Below are 18,446 nucleotides of genomic sequence, written 5' to 3' on the forward strand. Positions count from 1 at the left end.
AACGAATTTCTTATAGCAGAATTGGAAGCAAGGGTGTAAGAATACTTTGAGAAGGATCAGAAAGACTGATATTAAAAATGTATTTCTGCCTCTTTATTCAAGTCCCTGTAGCTGATCACTAGCTCTCTGGAGTACTTCTAAAGTCAGAAGTCACTGTGTCTCATGTTGTATCACCTAGTAATGGACAAAGAAACTAAGACAGGGATTAAAGTTATGACTGGTATTACTCCGCTTTTCATCTGCTGTGTTGAAAGTCAACTTATCATTTTTCACATTATTGTATACATCTAAAACATGTTATAAACGAAGACTGGAAGTGAACACTGAAAAACTGAGAAAGTTTTAGTTGTTGCAGGTAATGCAATTATGGTTCAAATTTTTCTTTATTTTTGTCTATTGTTATTGTTTTGTTTATGCAGTACAGAAAAGAGTCACAACTCTTTCTTTCTTAGCTAAGTTCACATTACTCTCTGATGTGGAATGTTTTCCAAGCAAATTCCTGTTCCTCAGGAAATTTGAGCTATTGTGAACTCTGCTCTGCCTTCTAAAACAACATAGCAATAATTAGATGTCTTTAAACCTCTTAAGGAAGGATAATTGCTTAAGGAATGATCACTGTCTTGGCTATAGAAAGTTCACTGTGAATTTGTTCTCAGTGTTAAACATACAGCAGAATATTTTCTGTATCTTTTAATATTGCTTATTAAATACTAGTAGAAAATTTACTGTATGGTCACTGACACGTTTTGTCAAGGTTCTACCTCCAGTGACTCCCCAGCAAATGCCTATGTATAGGAAGAAAAAACGCTCTTTCTTTTTATATCATTCATATGAGTTTATTAGAAAATTTTGAATCAATTACACCCAATTGCAATTAAATTTCTCCAATTTATCATGCTATACCTTGCTTGAGTAGTCAAAGAGGACATAGTATACAAAATATATAACACAAGGATAGTTTGAGTAATATAGTGGAAAGACTATATCACAAGATTGGAAATACCCTGGGATCAAGATCAAATTCGAATGATTTGCAAAGCTATGGGACCTTGTGGTGTAACACATGGATTATGCATTATGTTAGAAATGGTTTGTGAAGGAATTTGTCAATTTTGTAGCTTGTTTTATTTAGGCTCTGCACAGAGCATCTATACTGTATGATTATTCACTTTGTTTATCTTGTGCAGCTGTTTGCTAGAGAACCATAAGGAAGGGTTTTGAAAACAATTAATTTTTTTTTTTGAGATGGAGTTTCACTCTGTTGCCCAGGCTGAAGTGAAGTGGCACAATCTCGGTTCACTGCAATCTCCGCCCCCCGAGTTCAAGTGAATCTCTTGCCTCAGCCTCCCAGGTAGCTGGGATTATAGGTGTTTGCCACCATGCCTGGCTAATTTTTGCATTTTTCATAGAGATGGGGTTTTGCCATGTTGGCCAGGCTGGTCTCGAACTCCTGACCTCAGGTGATCCGCCCGCCTCAGCCTCCCAAAGTGCTAGAATTACAGGTGTGAGCCACCGCACCTGGCCAGAAAAGCCTCTTTTAAGATATCAAGAGTTGGATATATGGTTACAACTACTAACAGAAAAAAAAATTATACAGATATTTTTAAATGGAAAGTAATCCATCCACATTCTTTTCTTGCATTGGAAAAAATGGCAGCTGTCTGAGAAATAATAAGCACATGCCTTGTGAGATGGCTAACAGGAATAGAGAAAAGAACCCTGGAAATGGGGATAAAAAGAGATGTACAGAAGTGGAATAGTCAAGAGAAAGCTGTTTCAGAATTAATAGATAATCCAAAATAGGAATTACCAACATTCACATAATAGAGATTCAAGTATTAATATAATTTAGTTTAGGTTACATTCTTGGTTTATCCCAAGAGTTATGAACTACTGTTTGCTGCTGGTTTTTTTCCCCTTCTGCAAGGATTTTATTGTTGTTTCATTTTGTTTTGTTTTATTTGCTATTTTGCTGTTTGGGATCACTTCTAGTCTATATCAATCAGGTTTAAAAACTTGAACTGATTTTGCTGTTATCATATAAAACTTCTAATGGGAGAAATTGTTAATACAGATAGAATATCTGGAATTTTTCTGATTCTAACCTTCTTTTAACTCATTTTTAGTTTATTATTTATATTCTGCCTATTTGGCAATATTTTCATGGTTTAAAATTTTTCTTAGTTAAAATATTTTTGTAATCACTAGTTCTATTTATAGCTTCAGTGCACTGCATATATTTTATGCAATACAATACAGGTAATGGAAACTCTGAAGACATTTAGTTGCTCCAGCCATACACCAATTTGCTCATGTTGTTTTTACTGTTGGTCCATTCCAGAAAATGGTAAATATACAGGAACATGCAGAGGATAACAAATATCCATGTTTCTGACACATCTCAAATTGCACGTGTCCAAAACTGTACCCTTGATCTCCCCAAAGCTGTTCTACTTGCAGCCTTCCCAATCACAGCTGATGACATCTCCATCCTTCCAGTTGCTCAGGCCAAAAGCCTTGGAGTCCTCCTTAATACATCTTTCTCTCACTCCACATACAATTCATGAGCAAATGCAATGGCCTTTATTTTCAGAATGCATCCTAACTTTTTCCTAATCCATTTTCTCTCACCTGGTTCACTGCAGTAGCCTTCTACCTGGGCTCCCTGCTTCTGCCCTTGCTCCCTACAGTTTTCTTCACACTGCAGCCACAGTGATTGGCTTACAGTGTAAGTCAGATCAACCAACTTCATTGCAATTGCCCCCATTTCTCCCAGAGCAAAAGCCAAGATCCTCCACGCTGCCTCTCTGCTTCCATCTCCTGACACTCTTGCCTTGCTTAGTTCTTTCTAGGCATAGGGCTACTCAGTATATATTCTTGAAGTAAGGCAGGAACAACCCATGTTTGTATTAAAGGACATTGAGGTTGTCTCCCCAGTTCACTTTTCAACTCACTTTAATGTGACTTCTATCCTCACTGTTCCACTAAACTGCTAACATAAAGGTCTCTAATGACTTTCATGTGACCTAATCGAATAGCTACTTCTCTGTCCTTGTCTTACTCAGTCCTTCTCTCCTATCACTCAACTAGCACATATTCTGATTCTAGAAATATGGAAATAATTAAAAGAAAGAAAAACCAAACTAGCCGGGCGCGGTGGCGGGCGCCTGTAGTCCCAGCTACTCGGGAGGCTGAGGCAGGAGAATGGCGAAAACCCGGGGGGCGGAGCTTGCAGTGAGCTGAGATCCGGCCACTGCACTCCAGCCCGGGCAACGGAGCCAGACTCCGTCTCAAAAAAAAAAAAAAAAAAAAAAGAAAGAAAAACCTATGTCTCTGCGGGATGTACATTCTAGTGGGGGGAAGAAATAAATAAACAAGGTGACAAGTACTATGGAGAAAATTGCAGCAGGGAAGAAGAATTAAGGGTATTGGAGTAGGTTTCCATTTTAAATAGGCTGATCTGTGGGAACTCTATTGAAAAGGTGACTCAGTCTTGAGTAGATTTTTTTTTTTTTTTTTTTTTTTTTTTTTTTGAGACAGAGTGTTGCTCTGTCACCCAGGCTAGAGTGCAGTGGCGCGATCTCGGCTTACTGCAAGCTCCGCCTCTCGAGTTCACGCCATTCTCCTGCCTCAGCCTCCCGAGTAGCTGGGACTACAGGCACCTGCCACCATGCCCGGCTAATTTTTTTTATACTTTTAGTAGAGACGGGGTTTCACCATGTTAGCCAGGATGGTCTCGATTTCCTGACCTTGTGATCCGCCTGCCTCAGCCTCCCAAAGTGCAGGATTACAGGTGTGAGCCACCGCGCCCTGCCTTGAGTAGAAATTTTAAAGAGGAGAAGGAGCAAGTCAAGTGGAAGAGCATTCCAGGAGAGGGAATAATCAGTGCAAATGCCTTGAAGTAAGAATGTGCTGAGAGAAAGAATGGATGAAATCACCTAGGGGTGACTGGAGACTGAGCCCAAGGGTCATCTGTCATTGGGGCAGGGAAATGAGAAGGAACCTGCAAAAGAGGTAGAACAGGAGTGGCCAGTGAGAGAGGAGGAAACACTCTCCCTTCCTAGAGTTAGAAACACCATTTTCTCTTGGTTTTCCTCCTACCTCATATCTCTTTTGAGTCCTGTTTGTGGACTTCTCTACATCCTCTATAATAATATACTGTATGTGCCAGTTAATTTCCAGAAGAGGATTAGAGTATAATATGACACTAGGTGTGCATATATGCTAGAACTATGAGTGAACCCAAGCCCAGAAAAAATAGACTTAGTAGGAATTTAAGGTAGAAGGAGTAGAACTGAGATACTCCACAGGTCAGGGTCCAAGTGCCAAAGGAGTGTGGTAGATTCCAGGTTAGGCATCAGTAACCAAAGTCTATTTATTAGTATAACAGGGCTTGAGGCAAAAAGTATGGGTTGCAGAGAAAACTATGAAGGGCTACGTAAAGAGCCAGGTTATTTCAGATTCTTTCCAAATAATGGTGAACAGAACAGGGCCCATTTCCCAGGGAGAGAAGCTGACAGGAATCAGGTATAAAGTAGACCCTAGCATTGACTTGACTACAGAATGAGACTCCCACTCCTCTGGCATGAATAACTGTGGACCCAGGTGAATTGAAGGAGGCATATTCACCTAGGTTTCCTAAAAGGACTAGGTGCTCGGTCTAGTCACCACATGGGGCTATTCCAGGGTGTACTATCTGATAACATCACAGAAGTGGACCAAGATCTTCATCCTCAGGCAAGAGCAATTTCAAGGATTTCTAGGCAGCACTGGTTTGTAAGGCAAGAGGTCTTGGTACCTTGCTCACTTAGGCCCTTTGTTTGATACTGCAGAAGTGGCATCCCTGCACACTGCAGATAGCTAGGAACTGCCTCCAAATTGCTGGCATGGGGCTAAGACAGGAGGAAGGACTGGAAAACTTAAATGTTACTATCAACTAAAATTCTTTTAACTTCATTTTCACTTCTCACCCATTCTATATATATATGTGGGTATTTTTTTAAGATCCAAGTGCAAGACTCTGTTAACCTTCATCTTATTCATTTGGGACCCTATCTCTAGTCTGTCAAGAAAATTAATGTTTCTGATTATATTTAATGTATTCATTATCTTTTCCAATGGGTATGTTATTCACGTGCTCAGTGAACATGTCCTCTACAACATTTTCATTGATAGATAAAGATGAACAAGAAGATTAAGAATATAACCCTGCAGCGTATCACCAGAAGCCTCCCAGCAGGTCAACACATTAATCCTTAGCCTTTGGTTATGAGTCATTCGAACAGTTTCTAATTTACCCAGTTGTTCTTAAGTAAGCCCATATTTCCTCAATAAGTGAGGGAGAAGTGAGGGAAAAGATCAAGATGAGAAAGAAGTAGGCTTGGTAAGCCATGCCAAGGAGTTTACACACTATGTAGTCAATGAGGGTCCATTTAATGGTTTTAAACAGTGGAGGGAGATGGTCACAGTCTTATATTAATGGGTCTGTGCAACCTCCTTAGTTTGTTCTTCATTAATTGCCATTCTTTCATCTTTTGAATATAATTTAAAATGTGAGCTCATAAAGTAACTAGAAAAGTAAAACAAACTAAAGAGATGTCACATGCCTTTCTAGTTCCACCTACCTCCTTGACTTGATGTGTTTGCCCTTCCTTCACTATTTTCATCTGGCAAATTTCTATACATCCTTCACATTTAACCTGTAGATCGCCATATCAAGTCATATGTTCATACTAAAGTATTTCATGAAAGATACATACATACCAGTATATATTTAACACGTTCCATGTCCACCTACAAACTTCCTTTCTTTTTCCTATGAGTATTATTGGCCTTGAGATGTTGGAGTTCTGTCTTGTAAAGAGTCCTTTGTAGGCCTTACTTTGTGGCTAATTCATCCCTGCTTTTCAATAACTGTTCTTTAGGTTTTCCACACTCTTTGGTCTGTCATACTTTATCACTAGCAGCCCCTTCACAAATACATTTTCCTCTTTTTCTTTGCATCTGGCATTTCGCATTCCTTTCAGGTGATGCTTATTAAATATTAATATAATATTTACTTTAGGGGGCTACTTGTTCTCATGGTACTATTATGTTAGGAGAGCAATTAAATACTAATTAATTTTTAACTGTTTATTTTCTTTTAAAATTCATAGGTTCCAACTCCATTGGGAGCTTCTTCTCTAATGGCACCTCAACCCATTGTTCATACCCAGCAAGGCCTAAGGACCAGTAGTCCTTCCACTCCATCCCCAGAACATCAGGTACATTTGGGTTGTTGTTGCTAAGCGCCTTGGCAAAGATAGGCAATCAGTGGAGGCAGGATCAGTGTTATAATGGAGTTTTGCAACATAGCCATCTTTTGTGTACTGTTGGTCTCTCATAGAAGAAAGCCTAATTGTAACATTTTCATCATCATAGAAAGACACAGAACTGTGCAGACCTGGTACAGACCTTTATAAACTTGTGTTGTTAAGCCTCAACTGCTTCTTATATTTATTCAGCCATCCTTTTATTCATTTATTTGTTTATTCATTCAACAAACGCAACTGTAATTAGTATTGGAGAAATGGCTAACCCAGTCTGGAGATTTCAAGGATGACTTACTAGAGAACTGATACTTAAGTTTAATGATAATATTTAAAAATAGACAGAGTTAACAGAGTGAGAAAGGATGCTCCGGATAAACATATACGCAGAGAGGGAAGCACAAAGCACCATGGGAACTCAAAGAAGAGAACGATTAATTTAGTAAAGGAAGCTTGCAAGTACTAAATGATAAAGAAGATTTCAAATAGTAGATGTATAGTGGATAGAAGAACTTTGGCATTACAGGCAGAAAGAATAGGTTGAACAAAGAAGTGGAAGTAGGCAGTGGTAATGTGAGGGAGTATAGCTGAAGTGTATGGGAGAGTGTCATGATCCAGGTGTCCACTGTCTCAGAGTATTGTATTCTAGAAGACTTTACAAGGTTTCTTCTTTCAGTCTTCAACTGATGTGCTGAGCCCCCTGATACCTGAACATTTGTTTTAGGAGGACTGACGAAGCTTCAGGTGTTAGATAATGAGAAAAATGGAGTGACAATTTACTTCCTTTCTGTTCTCATAGCAAGGCTGGTGGCATCATTTTTTTTCATTTTAAGTTTATTTATTATTATTATTATTTTTTTTTTATTATACTTTAAGTTCTAGGGTACACGTGCACAACGTGCAGGTTTGTTACATGTGTATACATGTGCCATGATGGTGTGCTGCACCCAGTAACTCGTCATTTACATTAGGTATGTCTCCTAATGCTATCCCCTCCCCCCCTCCCCACAATAGGACCTGGTGTGTGATGACCCCTTCCTGTGTCCAAGTGATCTCATTATTCAATTCCCACCTATGAGTGAGAACATGCGGTGGTTTTCTGTTCTTGCGATAGTTTGCTGAGAATGATGGTTTCCAGCTGCATCCATGTCCCTACAAAGGACACGAACTCATCCTTTTTTATGGCTGCATAGTATTCCATGGTGTATATGTGCCACATTTTCTTAATCCAGTCTGTCACTGATGGACATTTGGGTTGATTCCAAGTCTTTGCTATTGTGAATAGTGCCGCAGTGAACATACATGTGCATGTGTCTTTATAGCAGCATGATTTATAATCCTTTGGGTGGCATCATTTTGCCAAAATGGATTTCCTGAGCAGAGTCTCCAGACTCCCACTATGTAATTGCTGTAGCTGCTGTCTAAGCAACAGCAAGAGCAATGGTTGCCTCTTGATTTCTTGTCTTGGGCGGGGAGGGTGATCCCTGAGTAACATAAGCTCACCTTGGCATGGGAAATTTCATCAAATATTCTGGTCTCTGCTGGCTTGGCTTTCTTGAAACTATAATGTGCCCACACACCGTTATTTTTGAGCCATCATCTGTAAACAGAGACTACAATATGTGAAAGGTGATGAATTTTTTAGAGATTAGCAATTCCAAAATCCTCTTTAGGAAGAGGAAATGGAGGCCCTAAGAGAGATGACTTCCAAGGTTTCTTGGCTTCAAATCTAGAATTTTTTCCAATGTGTGGGCAAAAGCAGGCCTTCCATGCAAGGTGGATTCCCACTACACTTAGTGTCTCTGGCACTTAGCATTGACTGTCTTGCCCAGCTAGGTGGTTTTTCATGTGAGTGTCTTAGTTTCTTAACTAGATTTATTATCTCCAGTTATACACTGCATCGAATTCTTCTAGTGTAACTTATCTTCACTACCTCAATGTTGAGCACATTGTACATGCTCCACAAACATTTGTTGCTTGATTGATTCACACAGTCAATAAATAATGACGAAGCTGCTATGTATCAGGCTCAGTGTGAGGCCCAGAGAAACAAAGGCAAGAGAAACAAGTCCCTACCCCTAAGAATTTATAGGCTGATAGAGGCACTCATCTCAGCTTCTCTTTTTCTTTGGTACTGACATCAGACATTTTAGAGTCAAGTTGAAAAGAGTTGGTCATATTTTTGGGCTTTCGTATTTCAAGGCATTTCAACATATCCACAAATAGCAGGCCCAGTGAGCTGTGCAATATCATGGGGCTCCAATGTTTTAGGAGCTTTGGTCCTGAGCCAGACTGAATGCCCTCTCTTATCTACATATGTGAAGAATAGCCCTTCTTCCTCCCCAGGAGGCTGTGAGGGATTTAAAACAGATGTCTATCTGAGGGATCCTGCAGATCTCACATGCTATCAGGAGGCTGTGTGATTTCTCCCCATCATGAGGCCTTTATCATGACATGTTATGGCTCATGTCTCAAACCCCTGAGTTTCTTATTCTGTGCCATATCCATGCCTTTCAATTATCAGGACAGTAGCTGAAATTTATTGAGGGCTTACTAGGTACTAGGCACAGTATCAAGTATGTTATATGTGTAATTCCATTCAATCTACTTAATAATATGTGCCCAAAGCCCCATTATTATGGTTATTTTACAATGGAGAAAACTGAGACACTGTTAAAGTAACTAACCTAATATCCCATAGCCAATAAATAATCAAGCTTGACTGCAAAGTACATGCTCTTAGCCTTAACCATTATGCTGAATGCACCATCTCTCCCAATTATTATCCAGGAAACCTTGTGACTGGGAATTTACCATGGCTTATACTGAAGGTCTTCGTGTAGCCTGAGGAGTCCGGCCCAAAGAAGATTCAGGAACATGAAAGCAGAGTTCAAACCTTTTTACATCCATGCTTTTTATTGGGTTTGGTGGGAAAGGAAGAGCTTGGGTGGACATAGGGGCAGAGGTATTTGGAGGGGTGTAATTACTCACCTTGGGGCCCAAGATCAGGTTTTCTAAATTGAGAACTGCATAGTTACGGAAGGAACCCGGAGGACCCAGTGGGATTTAGTGACAACCATGGGATGCAGAATTAATACTAGTGCCCTGATGACTCACCAGAGGTCGTAGTCAAAATGTATTAGCACTAGAAGTGAGTCTGGAGATCCTCTAGTCCAAAGCTCACATTTCACATGTGAGGACACTGAGCTAGATAGGTGAAGACACTTGTCTAATGAGGCACAGCCTGTTAATGACAGGGTTAAACTGGAACCCAGCCTAGGAATGGATTCTGGAAATAAAGCAGGGTAATGTCTGGGAGTCCCCAGGGCCATCATTCTGGCAGATGAGGTGGTGGGGTCAGGTTGCAGAAGGGTTAGTTGCCTGGAACAAAGGACCTCTCCACATCACCTTGGATAAATAACGTCAGTCCCAGGAAAAAGGAAATCACATTGCCACATTTTACCTTGTCTAGGAAAATCCTACCTTGTCCTCTCTTGTATAAACAGAACAAAAACACGGAAGATACAATAACAATACACAGTGAGAACACCACCAGCACATTCAGCAACCCAGGGTAGTGAGTATGGAGGCCCATTGGCATGTCTGGAAATAGAAGAAACATGCATTCTGACTTACTAGGAAATAGCCCCAAGAGGCTGGGACAGCTTAGCATGCAGGAGCACTATCACAATTGAGAGCCCTCCAGGGGAGTTCCAAAGCACCTAGGGGAAACTGCACTTTCTGCTCTCAGAAGTCAGGATTAGAAACTGAATCAGAAGGTCGAGCAGAGGCTGTCTCAGAACATCCTGAAATGCTTGGCATCTCTCTGAAGGCCTTGGGCTCTTTCCCAGTGGGCTTCCTGAGAGGAAATGACCCCAGTGACCAGGCTCAGGAAAAAGGAGACACATTCCCCCAGCCTCAGGATTTGCAGCTCTTCGGAGTAATTTCAGAGGCTTGTGGAGATTGGGACAGAACCTGTTACCTGCACAGAGCAAACATGGAGTGAGAGTTGTGGGTTCCCAGCTGTACAAATTTAAGTCAGCTCTTGGTCCTCTGAGTTATGGAAGTTGCTAAGGATATCACCCTCTTCTTCCAGGGAACTCCGATTGCATATCACATCATTTTCTTCCTTCTCTGCAGAGCACATTAGTGTGACATTTGCAGGTACTATTCGCTGAAGTCATTAAACTCTGGCTTCCCAAAATATGAGCCAGTGGTGCACTAGAGCTGGCTTGTATCAGCTTGTGAGAACCAATTGTTAAATTTCTAGAAATTCTGCAAGATGGTTGTTAAACACAGTCATCATTCAAAATTAAATTATAAAAATTTACAATTAAATTATTTTAAAAGCAAAGGTAATAAATATTCAAAATTTATCACCTTCTAATTATTTTTTGACATTTGAATGTTACCTGTGCTCTTGAGGTTATTTACGTCGATTTTATCTGTATGCTACTGGGCATGTCTTCCCAACTCGACATGGATTGAAATCAGCCATTGTGAGAGTATCTACGCAACAGAAATTGGTAGATGCTACAAACTACGGCTTGATCTATGTTTGTAACTCTAGACTTGAAAGCAATGGAGAAAATGTTACTAATGCAGATTCAGCTTAAAAGTGAGTTGTGTCTGTAGCCATTATTGTGAATAGCACCAAAAAATGAGGCAATATTTTTCTGGTATTTGAAAACCATTATCCAATTCAGCAAGTAAGTCACTCACATTGTTGACGAATGATCCAAGTACCAATATAAAAATAATTGTTGAATTACTTTTTTTATTACTTAACATAAATGAATATATCAACCAACATTTATGTCAGAACTACACTAGTTCATCAATTGCAACTATAGGTTGTCTAGGGAGATATGTATTTGGCAAAAATCAAAAGCATCCTGCCAGAATTGGTTATACGGAATTTATGATAAAGAGTATTGTATATTTTATTATCATTTATGAAATTGTGTGCTATACACCTTTTATATCAATACAATTTATAATAAATACCTACCCCCTTTTTAAAGAGAATTAGTTGAACATTTATCAGCACAACACTATGTGAAATGATTTTTTTAAAGTTGTTCTGTTTCCTGCTGTATGCATATTTTCTTTACATTTTGTTTTGTTTTGTTTCAAAAGTGTCCATGGTGAAAAACTACAACCTTTTAAAGTCTGTTTTAAAAAATGCTTTTACTAAAGCAATCTAAAGATAAGCTGTAAAAAGTGTGGCCTACCGAAGGGTTACTAAAGATCAATCATATTTAAGATCAGGTAATAGCTAGATTTGGATCTGGCAAAAGAAAGTTCTTTTCTTTTCTTTTCTTTCTTTCTTTCTTTTTTTTTTTTGCCAAGAGATAAGAAAATGACCACCTATAGAGTTGATAAGCTTAGTGTACTCTTGGAAAAGCTGCTGTAGCCATGGCAGGAAGGAAATAGAGGAGTTAGAAAGAATTGGTATACAACTTTCTAATTAAGAGAAGACTAGAAAGGAAATACATTCAGCAGTATAAATAAGGGAATCTTCTGTTTGTACCTGTAAGGGAGTAAAACACGAGTGATAAGTTGATAAGGCTTTTGGCTCCAAAAGAAAAACCTGGCCCGAAGTGTCAAATCATATATCTCTTAGAGGGATTTATTCCAGATTAGAATTAGTGATAATTTGGAGAACTATTTCCTAAAGTTTGAAGTAAGTCCTTGATTAGTTTTAACAATGGTTAATATAGATAGGGATCAGTGAAGTTGAACCAAATTTGCATGTGTGTCTGATATTTCAATGTTTTTCTGTAGAAACATTACCTACTTTTCAAAAACAAAAAATTTTTTTGGAAGGCATTGAGGTGGGGGAAAGTGGTGAAGAATAGAGTTCCCATATACTTTTCTCTCCAGGAACAGAGACATTATCTCACAAAGCTGCTGACCAGAAAAAGTCAGAGTCATGGTTAGCTAACATGTCTTCATCCTCCCAAGCCAAATCGCATAGAAGCCACTGGAGAACTAGTTTGGAATTCCGGCTTCACTACTATGTAGTTGTAGGATTTTGGAGAGGCTGTACAGGTTCACTGAGCTTTAGTTTCCTCATTCACAATATGACGATACCAAGTTCTTCCTCATATTATATATAAGGACATATCTATGTCTATATGCTTGATCGTACATTATCTGTGTAGATAAACCGGTAACAGTGATTGCGTCTGAGAAGAGAGACTTATTAGGCTCATGGTAGAATTTGTGCAAGTGGATGAAGCACTGCCTCACTGGAAAACACTCCAGTGAAAGAAGAGAAAGGACAGAAAACAGCCCGAGGAATAATTACTTGGTTCTGTATGACACATGTGCTTTTAAAGGGTTGTAGTGTAGGATGACATTGGGTAAGTCCATGGTCCTAGAAGCCTAGATGGAGTTCTTAGGATTTTGTATGTAGACTATGAAGTTTTGGAAACGTTTGAGCTGGAGAGAAGACATTCTGTTCAAAGGTGGCTTTCAGGAAAGGCTGGTGCGACAGGCAGGGTATTTATTAGAATGAGGCCAGTGACCACTCTGAAACAGACACAAAGTAAGTTCCCTTCAAGGGGCAGAAAGCTCCCTGGGATGGTGAGACCAGAAAGGCACAGAGGCTGAACCCTCGTGATGGCGCTAGGTCCCAGGTTCGCTAGCATCCGAGAGGGGGATTGGGTCGCTCCAGAGGCCATTGTGAAGGCTGCTGCCAGTTCTAGGGTCGGGGTGGGGTCAGGCTAGGTCCCTATTCCTAGGGCTTTAGCACCGCTCACTCACAAATCCCCTTTTCCCAGGAGGGCGTAAGGGTTTTTCCTGTCGCTCTAGCTTCTCTTCCGCGGCCCTTCCACGCTTGTCACTTACCTGAGGGCAGCCAATGAGCACCTACAGGTTGGGCTACTTTCGGCCAAAGGAGAACGGGGGCTTATGGGGGACCCTCCCTGCGCACCAATGAATGTGCATGGAGAGGCGGGCCTGCAAGTGCTAACAAGCCAATCACGGAATCCCGGCGGCCGGCGGCCCGGGAGGCAGTCGCGCGCTCGCATCCCCAAGATGGCGGCCGCTAAGGACAGTTGTGGCAAAGGAGAAATGGCCACAGGGAATGGGCGGCGGCTCCACCTGGGGATTCCTGAGGCCGTCTTTGTGGTAAGAGGCACGCTGTTACCTGGCATCTTGGCTTGAGGCCGCGGACTGCCCCTTTCTTCCCGGCTCCCACCCAGGCCTCGATTGTTGGAAGGAGCTGAGCTAAATGTTCAGGGAGGGGGCGCTCGGTCTGCTCTCACTCTTCGCACCTGGATAGATTGAGCTCTGCTGGGGCCCGCCCGGAAGAAACGTAGCTCGAGAAGGCCCTAGAAGAGAACGGGGTGTGGGGCCGGAGCGAGGGGCGAGGGGCGGCGGGCGGCGGGCGGCGGGTCAGGGCGGCCTGAGGGACCTCCGGACTGCCGCCGGTTTTCGTCCCCCTGCTGGTTGGAAAAGGGGAGGTGGTGAGGAGCTCGACTCAGCATGGATGCTGGAGAGACAGTACAATGAATAGGCAGAACAGCCAATGCTAAGATGTGAAAACGGAATATCACCTTGTCTGTTGAAGGAATGCAGTGGTCTGTTGCCTCGGGGAAAATGGAAGAAGAGACCGATGGGAAAGTAGGATGATAGGGTGAGAGTGTAAAGTCCTTCTGTGTTTTGCTGAGGAATTGAGGTTTTTCCGGTAGGCAACGGGCTGTCATCAGAAGGCCTTTCGTTTTAGGTACATCATTCTGACAACTTAGTGGAGAATGAATTGTTGAGAGAGGAGACTGAACCCTCGTGATGGCGCTAGGTCCCAGGTTCGCTAGCGTCCGAGAGGGGATCGGGTCGCTCCAGAGGCCGTTCTGGAGGGCGCTGCCTGTTCTGGGTGGCTTTAAAAATTTTTTATTTTGTTTATTTAATTTAGAAATAGTAGTTGAAAACTATCTGACTAATGAGAGAAAACGTCTGACTGGCCCTCCAGGCCAGGTCATCTGTCTGTCCCCACTTAGCTACTATAAAATCTTCATGGAAGTTTCTCAACCGTTTGTTTTGTACCTTACCTTACCTCTGCCTTTTTCACTAACCACGTCTTATAGCCTAAAGACTCATTTATTTATACCACACTTGATATTGTATATTTGCATTTGCTGATTGAATTTCGTAATTGTTTGGTTATCATTTTGTGTTTTTATGAGCTGTGTCATTTATTTCTCTACATTGACCTATTATCTAATCATAACAAAGAATAAAATTTGTTGAGTGCCGGGCACTTTCTTAATGATTTTACAAAACTCGAGGTGGTAGCTACTGTTATGCCCGTTTTTTAGATGATAAAACTGAGGTACGGGGCCCTTGAGTAACTTGCCCAGGCCACACAGGATATAAGTGAGGAATCCAGGATTTGAACTTGGGCAATCTGTGGAGGTCCAGACCGGCGGCTTACCCCTCATGCTCTGCTACTGGGTAGTGTAAGTAGCAGAGAGTTCTCATGCATCGCCCCACTCCTCCTGGTCATAGCACAGTGCCTGACACATAGTATAAGTTCAAACTGGGTGTCTAATTGAATTTCCATAGTGCCTTAAATGTTACATTCATAGTGCTCAGCTGGAGATGGCCTCAGAAATCTAACTCGGGAGGAGACACTTTATCTGAGGGCTTTATAATGTCTTAAAATGCTTTTTCCCTACAATGTCATGGTTATTTTTTTCTAGACCTTAAAATTTCTACCTGCATAATAAGCAACCCAAATTTTATATAACTGTTTTTGTTTCTAAACTATTAATAATTGAAGTGACATGGTATTGTAGAAATATTATCGGCCCTGAGTTTCTTTAACTGAAATAGGGATGACAATACTTAGAGAGTTGTTATGGGAAACAGAGGACATGCTTGCAGTATTGCAGTGTAGTAGGTGTCAAATAGATGTTAATGTTCATGGTGATAGGAGGCAATGTACCATAGTGGTTAGAAGTCAGACCTAGTCCATTCCCCAACCCCACTGAGGCAGTAATTTGTTTTCTTTCTCTGCTTGAATTGTTCTTTCACCCTTGTCCATTTCATGACCTCTTCATCTTTCCACATCTAGTTCAGCTATCATCCCCCTGTAGTTTTTGCTGACCTCTACCCCAAAACAAAATCCCTGGCACTTTGTGTTCCTGTGGCACATTATGCTATAGATAGGTGTCACGTACTCTTATAGGCATCTCACCTATGCTAATTTCTGGTGATGAAAAGGTACTTGTACAGATGATGAGGAGATTGAGGCAAAGAGAGGTTAATTAACTTCCCTAAGGTCAACTCATCTAGTGAGTGGTGAAGCCAGGATTCAAACCAGGCACCTCCTGTCTCTTAACCACAGCCTATGCTGCTATAGTTAATTCTTGCTGAACTCCAGCACCTAATAACATGTATCATGTGCTAGAAACTTACACTTCTTTCTCTTCCCTCCAGTGACCCTTCTAGGAAGATGGCATCTCTCTTTTACATACAGAACTCAGCCTCACCTTTTCAATTTCCTTTACTGTCTCTAGTTTGATGGCTTCGTAGTTCACTCCCTTGCTGTGTTTCTCTTCCTTTTTCTTCCTTATATCAGCTAAGATATTCTCTGGTAGCTAATAAATATGGATGAGAATAATGATTTGAAGATCTTAAAAGCTATAAGATAATTGAAGTTACTTATAATAAAGAACTAGACTTCTGTAAAGTACTAGACAGCTCTTGTAGCATCTTTTTAAGTTTCCATATATTTTCATCTTGTTTCTGATTCTTATCTAATTAACTAGCCTTTCTTCAAGGATCAGCATGTGGTATAAAAATATTTTAACGTCAGTTTTACTGCTTTTCTTTTGATCAGTTATTTCTGTTACAAAAGATTATTCTGTTTGCCTTTTAGATTTACTTTGTTTCAGTTATTTGATACTGAAGGAAGCATTTGTGGATTGCCTTGGGAACCCAGTAACCATATTTAGTATGATTTCTATGGCAAAACTTGTTGAATTAAAAATAAGTAATAAAATTGATAATCTTGACATACAACCTGTAAAATCATTTTGTGAATAGGATGCATGAATAGGCAATGTATTTGATTGTTAGTATTTTCATATTTACTACTAGGGATGCATGGGAAATGCATAAATGGTGGGCAAAGTCATTCTTCTTTTCCTATTTATAAATAAAAAATGAAGAGGAAAGTGAAAGAATAAGTTAGCTATATAATATATATATACGGTCTGAAATTGTCTCTAACTTTTTATAACTACAAGTTGAGCATCCTAAATCTGAAAATCTGAAATTCAGAATGCTCTAAAATCCAAAACTTTTTGAACACCAATATAATGCTCAAAGGAAATGCTCATTGGAGCATGTTTGACTTTGGATGTTTGGCTTGGGGATGCTCAACTGGTATAATGTAAATATTCCAAAATCAAAAAAAAAAATCTAAAATCCAAAACAATTCTGGTCCCAGGCATTTTAGATAAGGATGCTTAACCTGTACTTTTAGTTAAAAACAAACCTTTGGAGGAAAAGCTTTTTTTCTTTTATGTTTTAAAAACAAAGCAGTCAAAAAATCTGATGAGTGGCATGAATTCTAAAATTTGTAAAGTATTATTTCTGATATTAAAGGAAGATGTAGATTCCTTCATGAAACAGCCTGGGAATGAGACTGCAGATACAGTATTAAAGAAGCTGGATGAACAGTACCAGAAGTATAAGTTTATGGAACTCAACCTTGCTCAAAAGAAAAGAAGGTAAGTGTAAAACTTTCTAAGTTTTGAAAATCGTATATGGCTTGAACTTTAAAAAAATTGAGATATAATTTACATATGATAAAATATTCAGATGTCAAGTCCTCCAAGGTGGCTGTACCATATGAAATTCCCACCAGCAATGTACAAGAGTTCCAGTTGTTCCACATCCTTGCCAACACTTGGTATTGCCAGTCTAAATGTGGTTTTGAAAACATAATAGAATGGTTATTAAAGACTGTATTCCAAAGCTTTCAAAATCATAACATCTTATATGTCTAGTTCATCCTTCTAATTTTGCCAACAAGATTAGAGACCCACAGGGTCTGGGGCACAAGACTTAATTAGTTATGAAATCCCAAGATTTCATAATTAATAGGCATAGGAAAAAAGGTATCCTTACTCTCAACTCTTTATTTCCCTACATAATTTTATATAGCTTATAAAGTCAATTCACTGTAATAAATATTTATAGATCTCTGTTTTGTACATGTGCCAGCATTCTTCTGTGAGATAAATATTTATGGAATGCCAGCTAGATGCCACATACTGTTTTGGGTGAAATAACATCCAGTATCTGCTTTCAACAAGGACACAGGACTGGGCATGGTGGCTCAAACCTGTAATTCCAGCACTTTGGGAGGCTGAGGTGGGAGGATCTCTTGAGTCCAGGAGTTCAAGACTAGCCTGGGCAACTTAGGGAGACCCTGTCTCTACAAATAATTAAAAAATAATTAGGCTGGGCGCGGTGGCTTGTGCCTGTAATCCCAGCACTTTGGGAGGCTGAGGTGGGCGGATTGCCTGAGCTCAGGAGTTTGAAACCACCCTGGGCAACATGGTGAAACCCCCGTCTCTACTAAAATACAAAAAAATTAGCCGGGCATGGTGGCACGGGCTTGTAATCCCAGCTACTCGGGAGGCTGAGTTGGGAGAATCCCTTGAGCCCAGGAGGTGGAGGTTGCAGTGAGCCGAGATTGCGCCACTGCACTCCATCTTGGGCAACAGAGTGAGACTCTGTCTCAAAAATAATAATAATAATAATAATTAGCTGGGTATGGTGGCATGCACCTGTGGTCACAGCTACTCTGGAGGCTAAGGTGGGAGGATCACCTGAACCCAGGACGTTGAGGCTGCAGTGAGATGTGATCATGCCCCTGCACTCCAGCCTGGGCAACAGTGCGAGATCCAGTCTAAAAAGCAAACAAACCACACAAAAAACCAGGGACACAGGTTGGGGGAAATTATAGGTATATAAATAAAATTAGCACACAAAGTAGAGCAGTGGAGGTACTTCGATACAAAGTAATGAGTTACAGGGGATGGTAACTCATTACTTTGTACCAAAATACCTCATTAATCTGGAGGGGCCAAGGAGGTTCAGAGGAAGCTTCTAAGA

General features: G+C 40.5%; 1 protein-coding gene across 3 annotated transcripts in view; it reads left to right on the forward strand.

Annotated features, from left to right (window-relative positions):
• The first annotated feature begins 222 nt into the window (after positions 1 to 222).
• VBP1 (VHL binding protein 1) overlaps positions 223 to 18,446 on the forward strand; it is a 35,172-nt gene continuing 16,948 nt past the window's right edge. Inside the window, exons 1-3 of one of the 3 annotated variants that reach the window (XM_025372126.1) lie at positions 223 to 355; positions 6,156 to 6,263; positions 16,929 to 17,053. In XM_025372126.1, the coding sequence (XP_025227911.1) occupies positions 6,186 to 6,263; positions 16,929 to 17,053 (203 nt within the window). In that variant the 5' untranslated portion in view covers positions 223 to 355; positions 6,156 to 6,185. Of the gene's footprint in view, positions 356 to 6,155; positions 6,264 to 13,154; positions 13,446 to 16,928; positions 17,054 to 18,446 lie in introns of those variants that run through there. The other 2 variants (XM_025372125.1, XM_025372127.1) reach the window with 2 other exon arrangements.

The sequence above is a fragment of the Theropithecus gelada genome, chromosome X, assembly GCF_003255815.1.
Source record: "Theropithecus gelada isolate Dixy chromosome X, Tgel_1.0, whole genome shotgun sequence".
Lineage (NCBI taxonomy): Eukaryota > Metazoa > Chordata > Mammalia > Primates > Cercopithecidae > Theropithecus > Theropithecus gelada.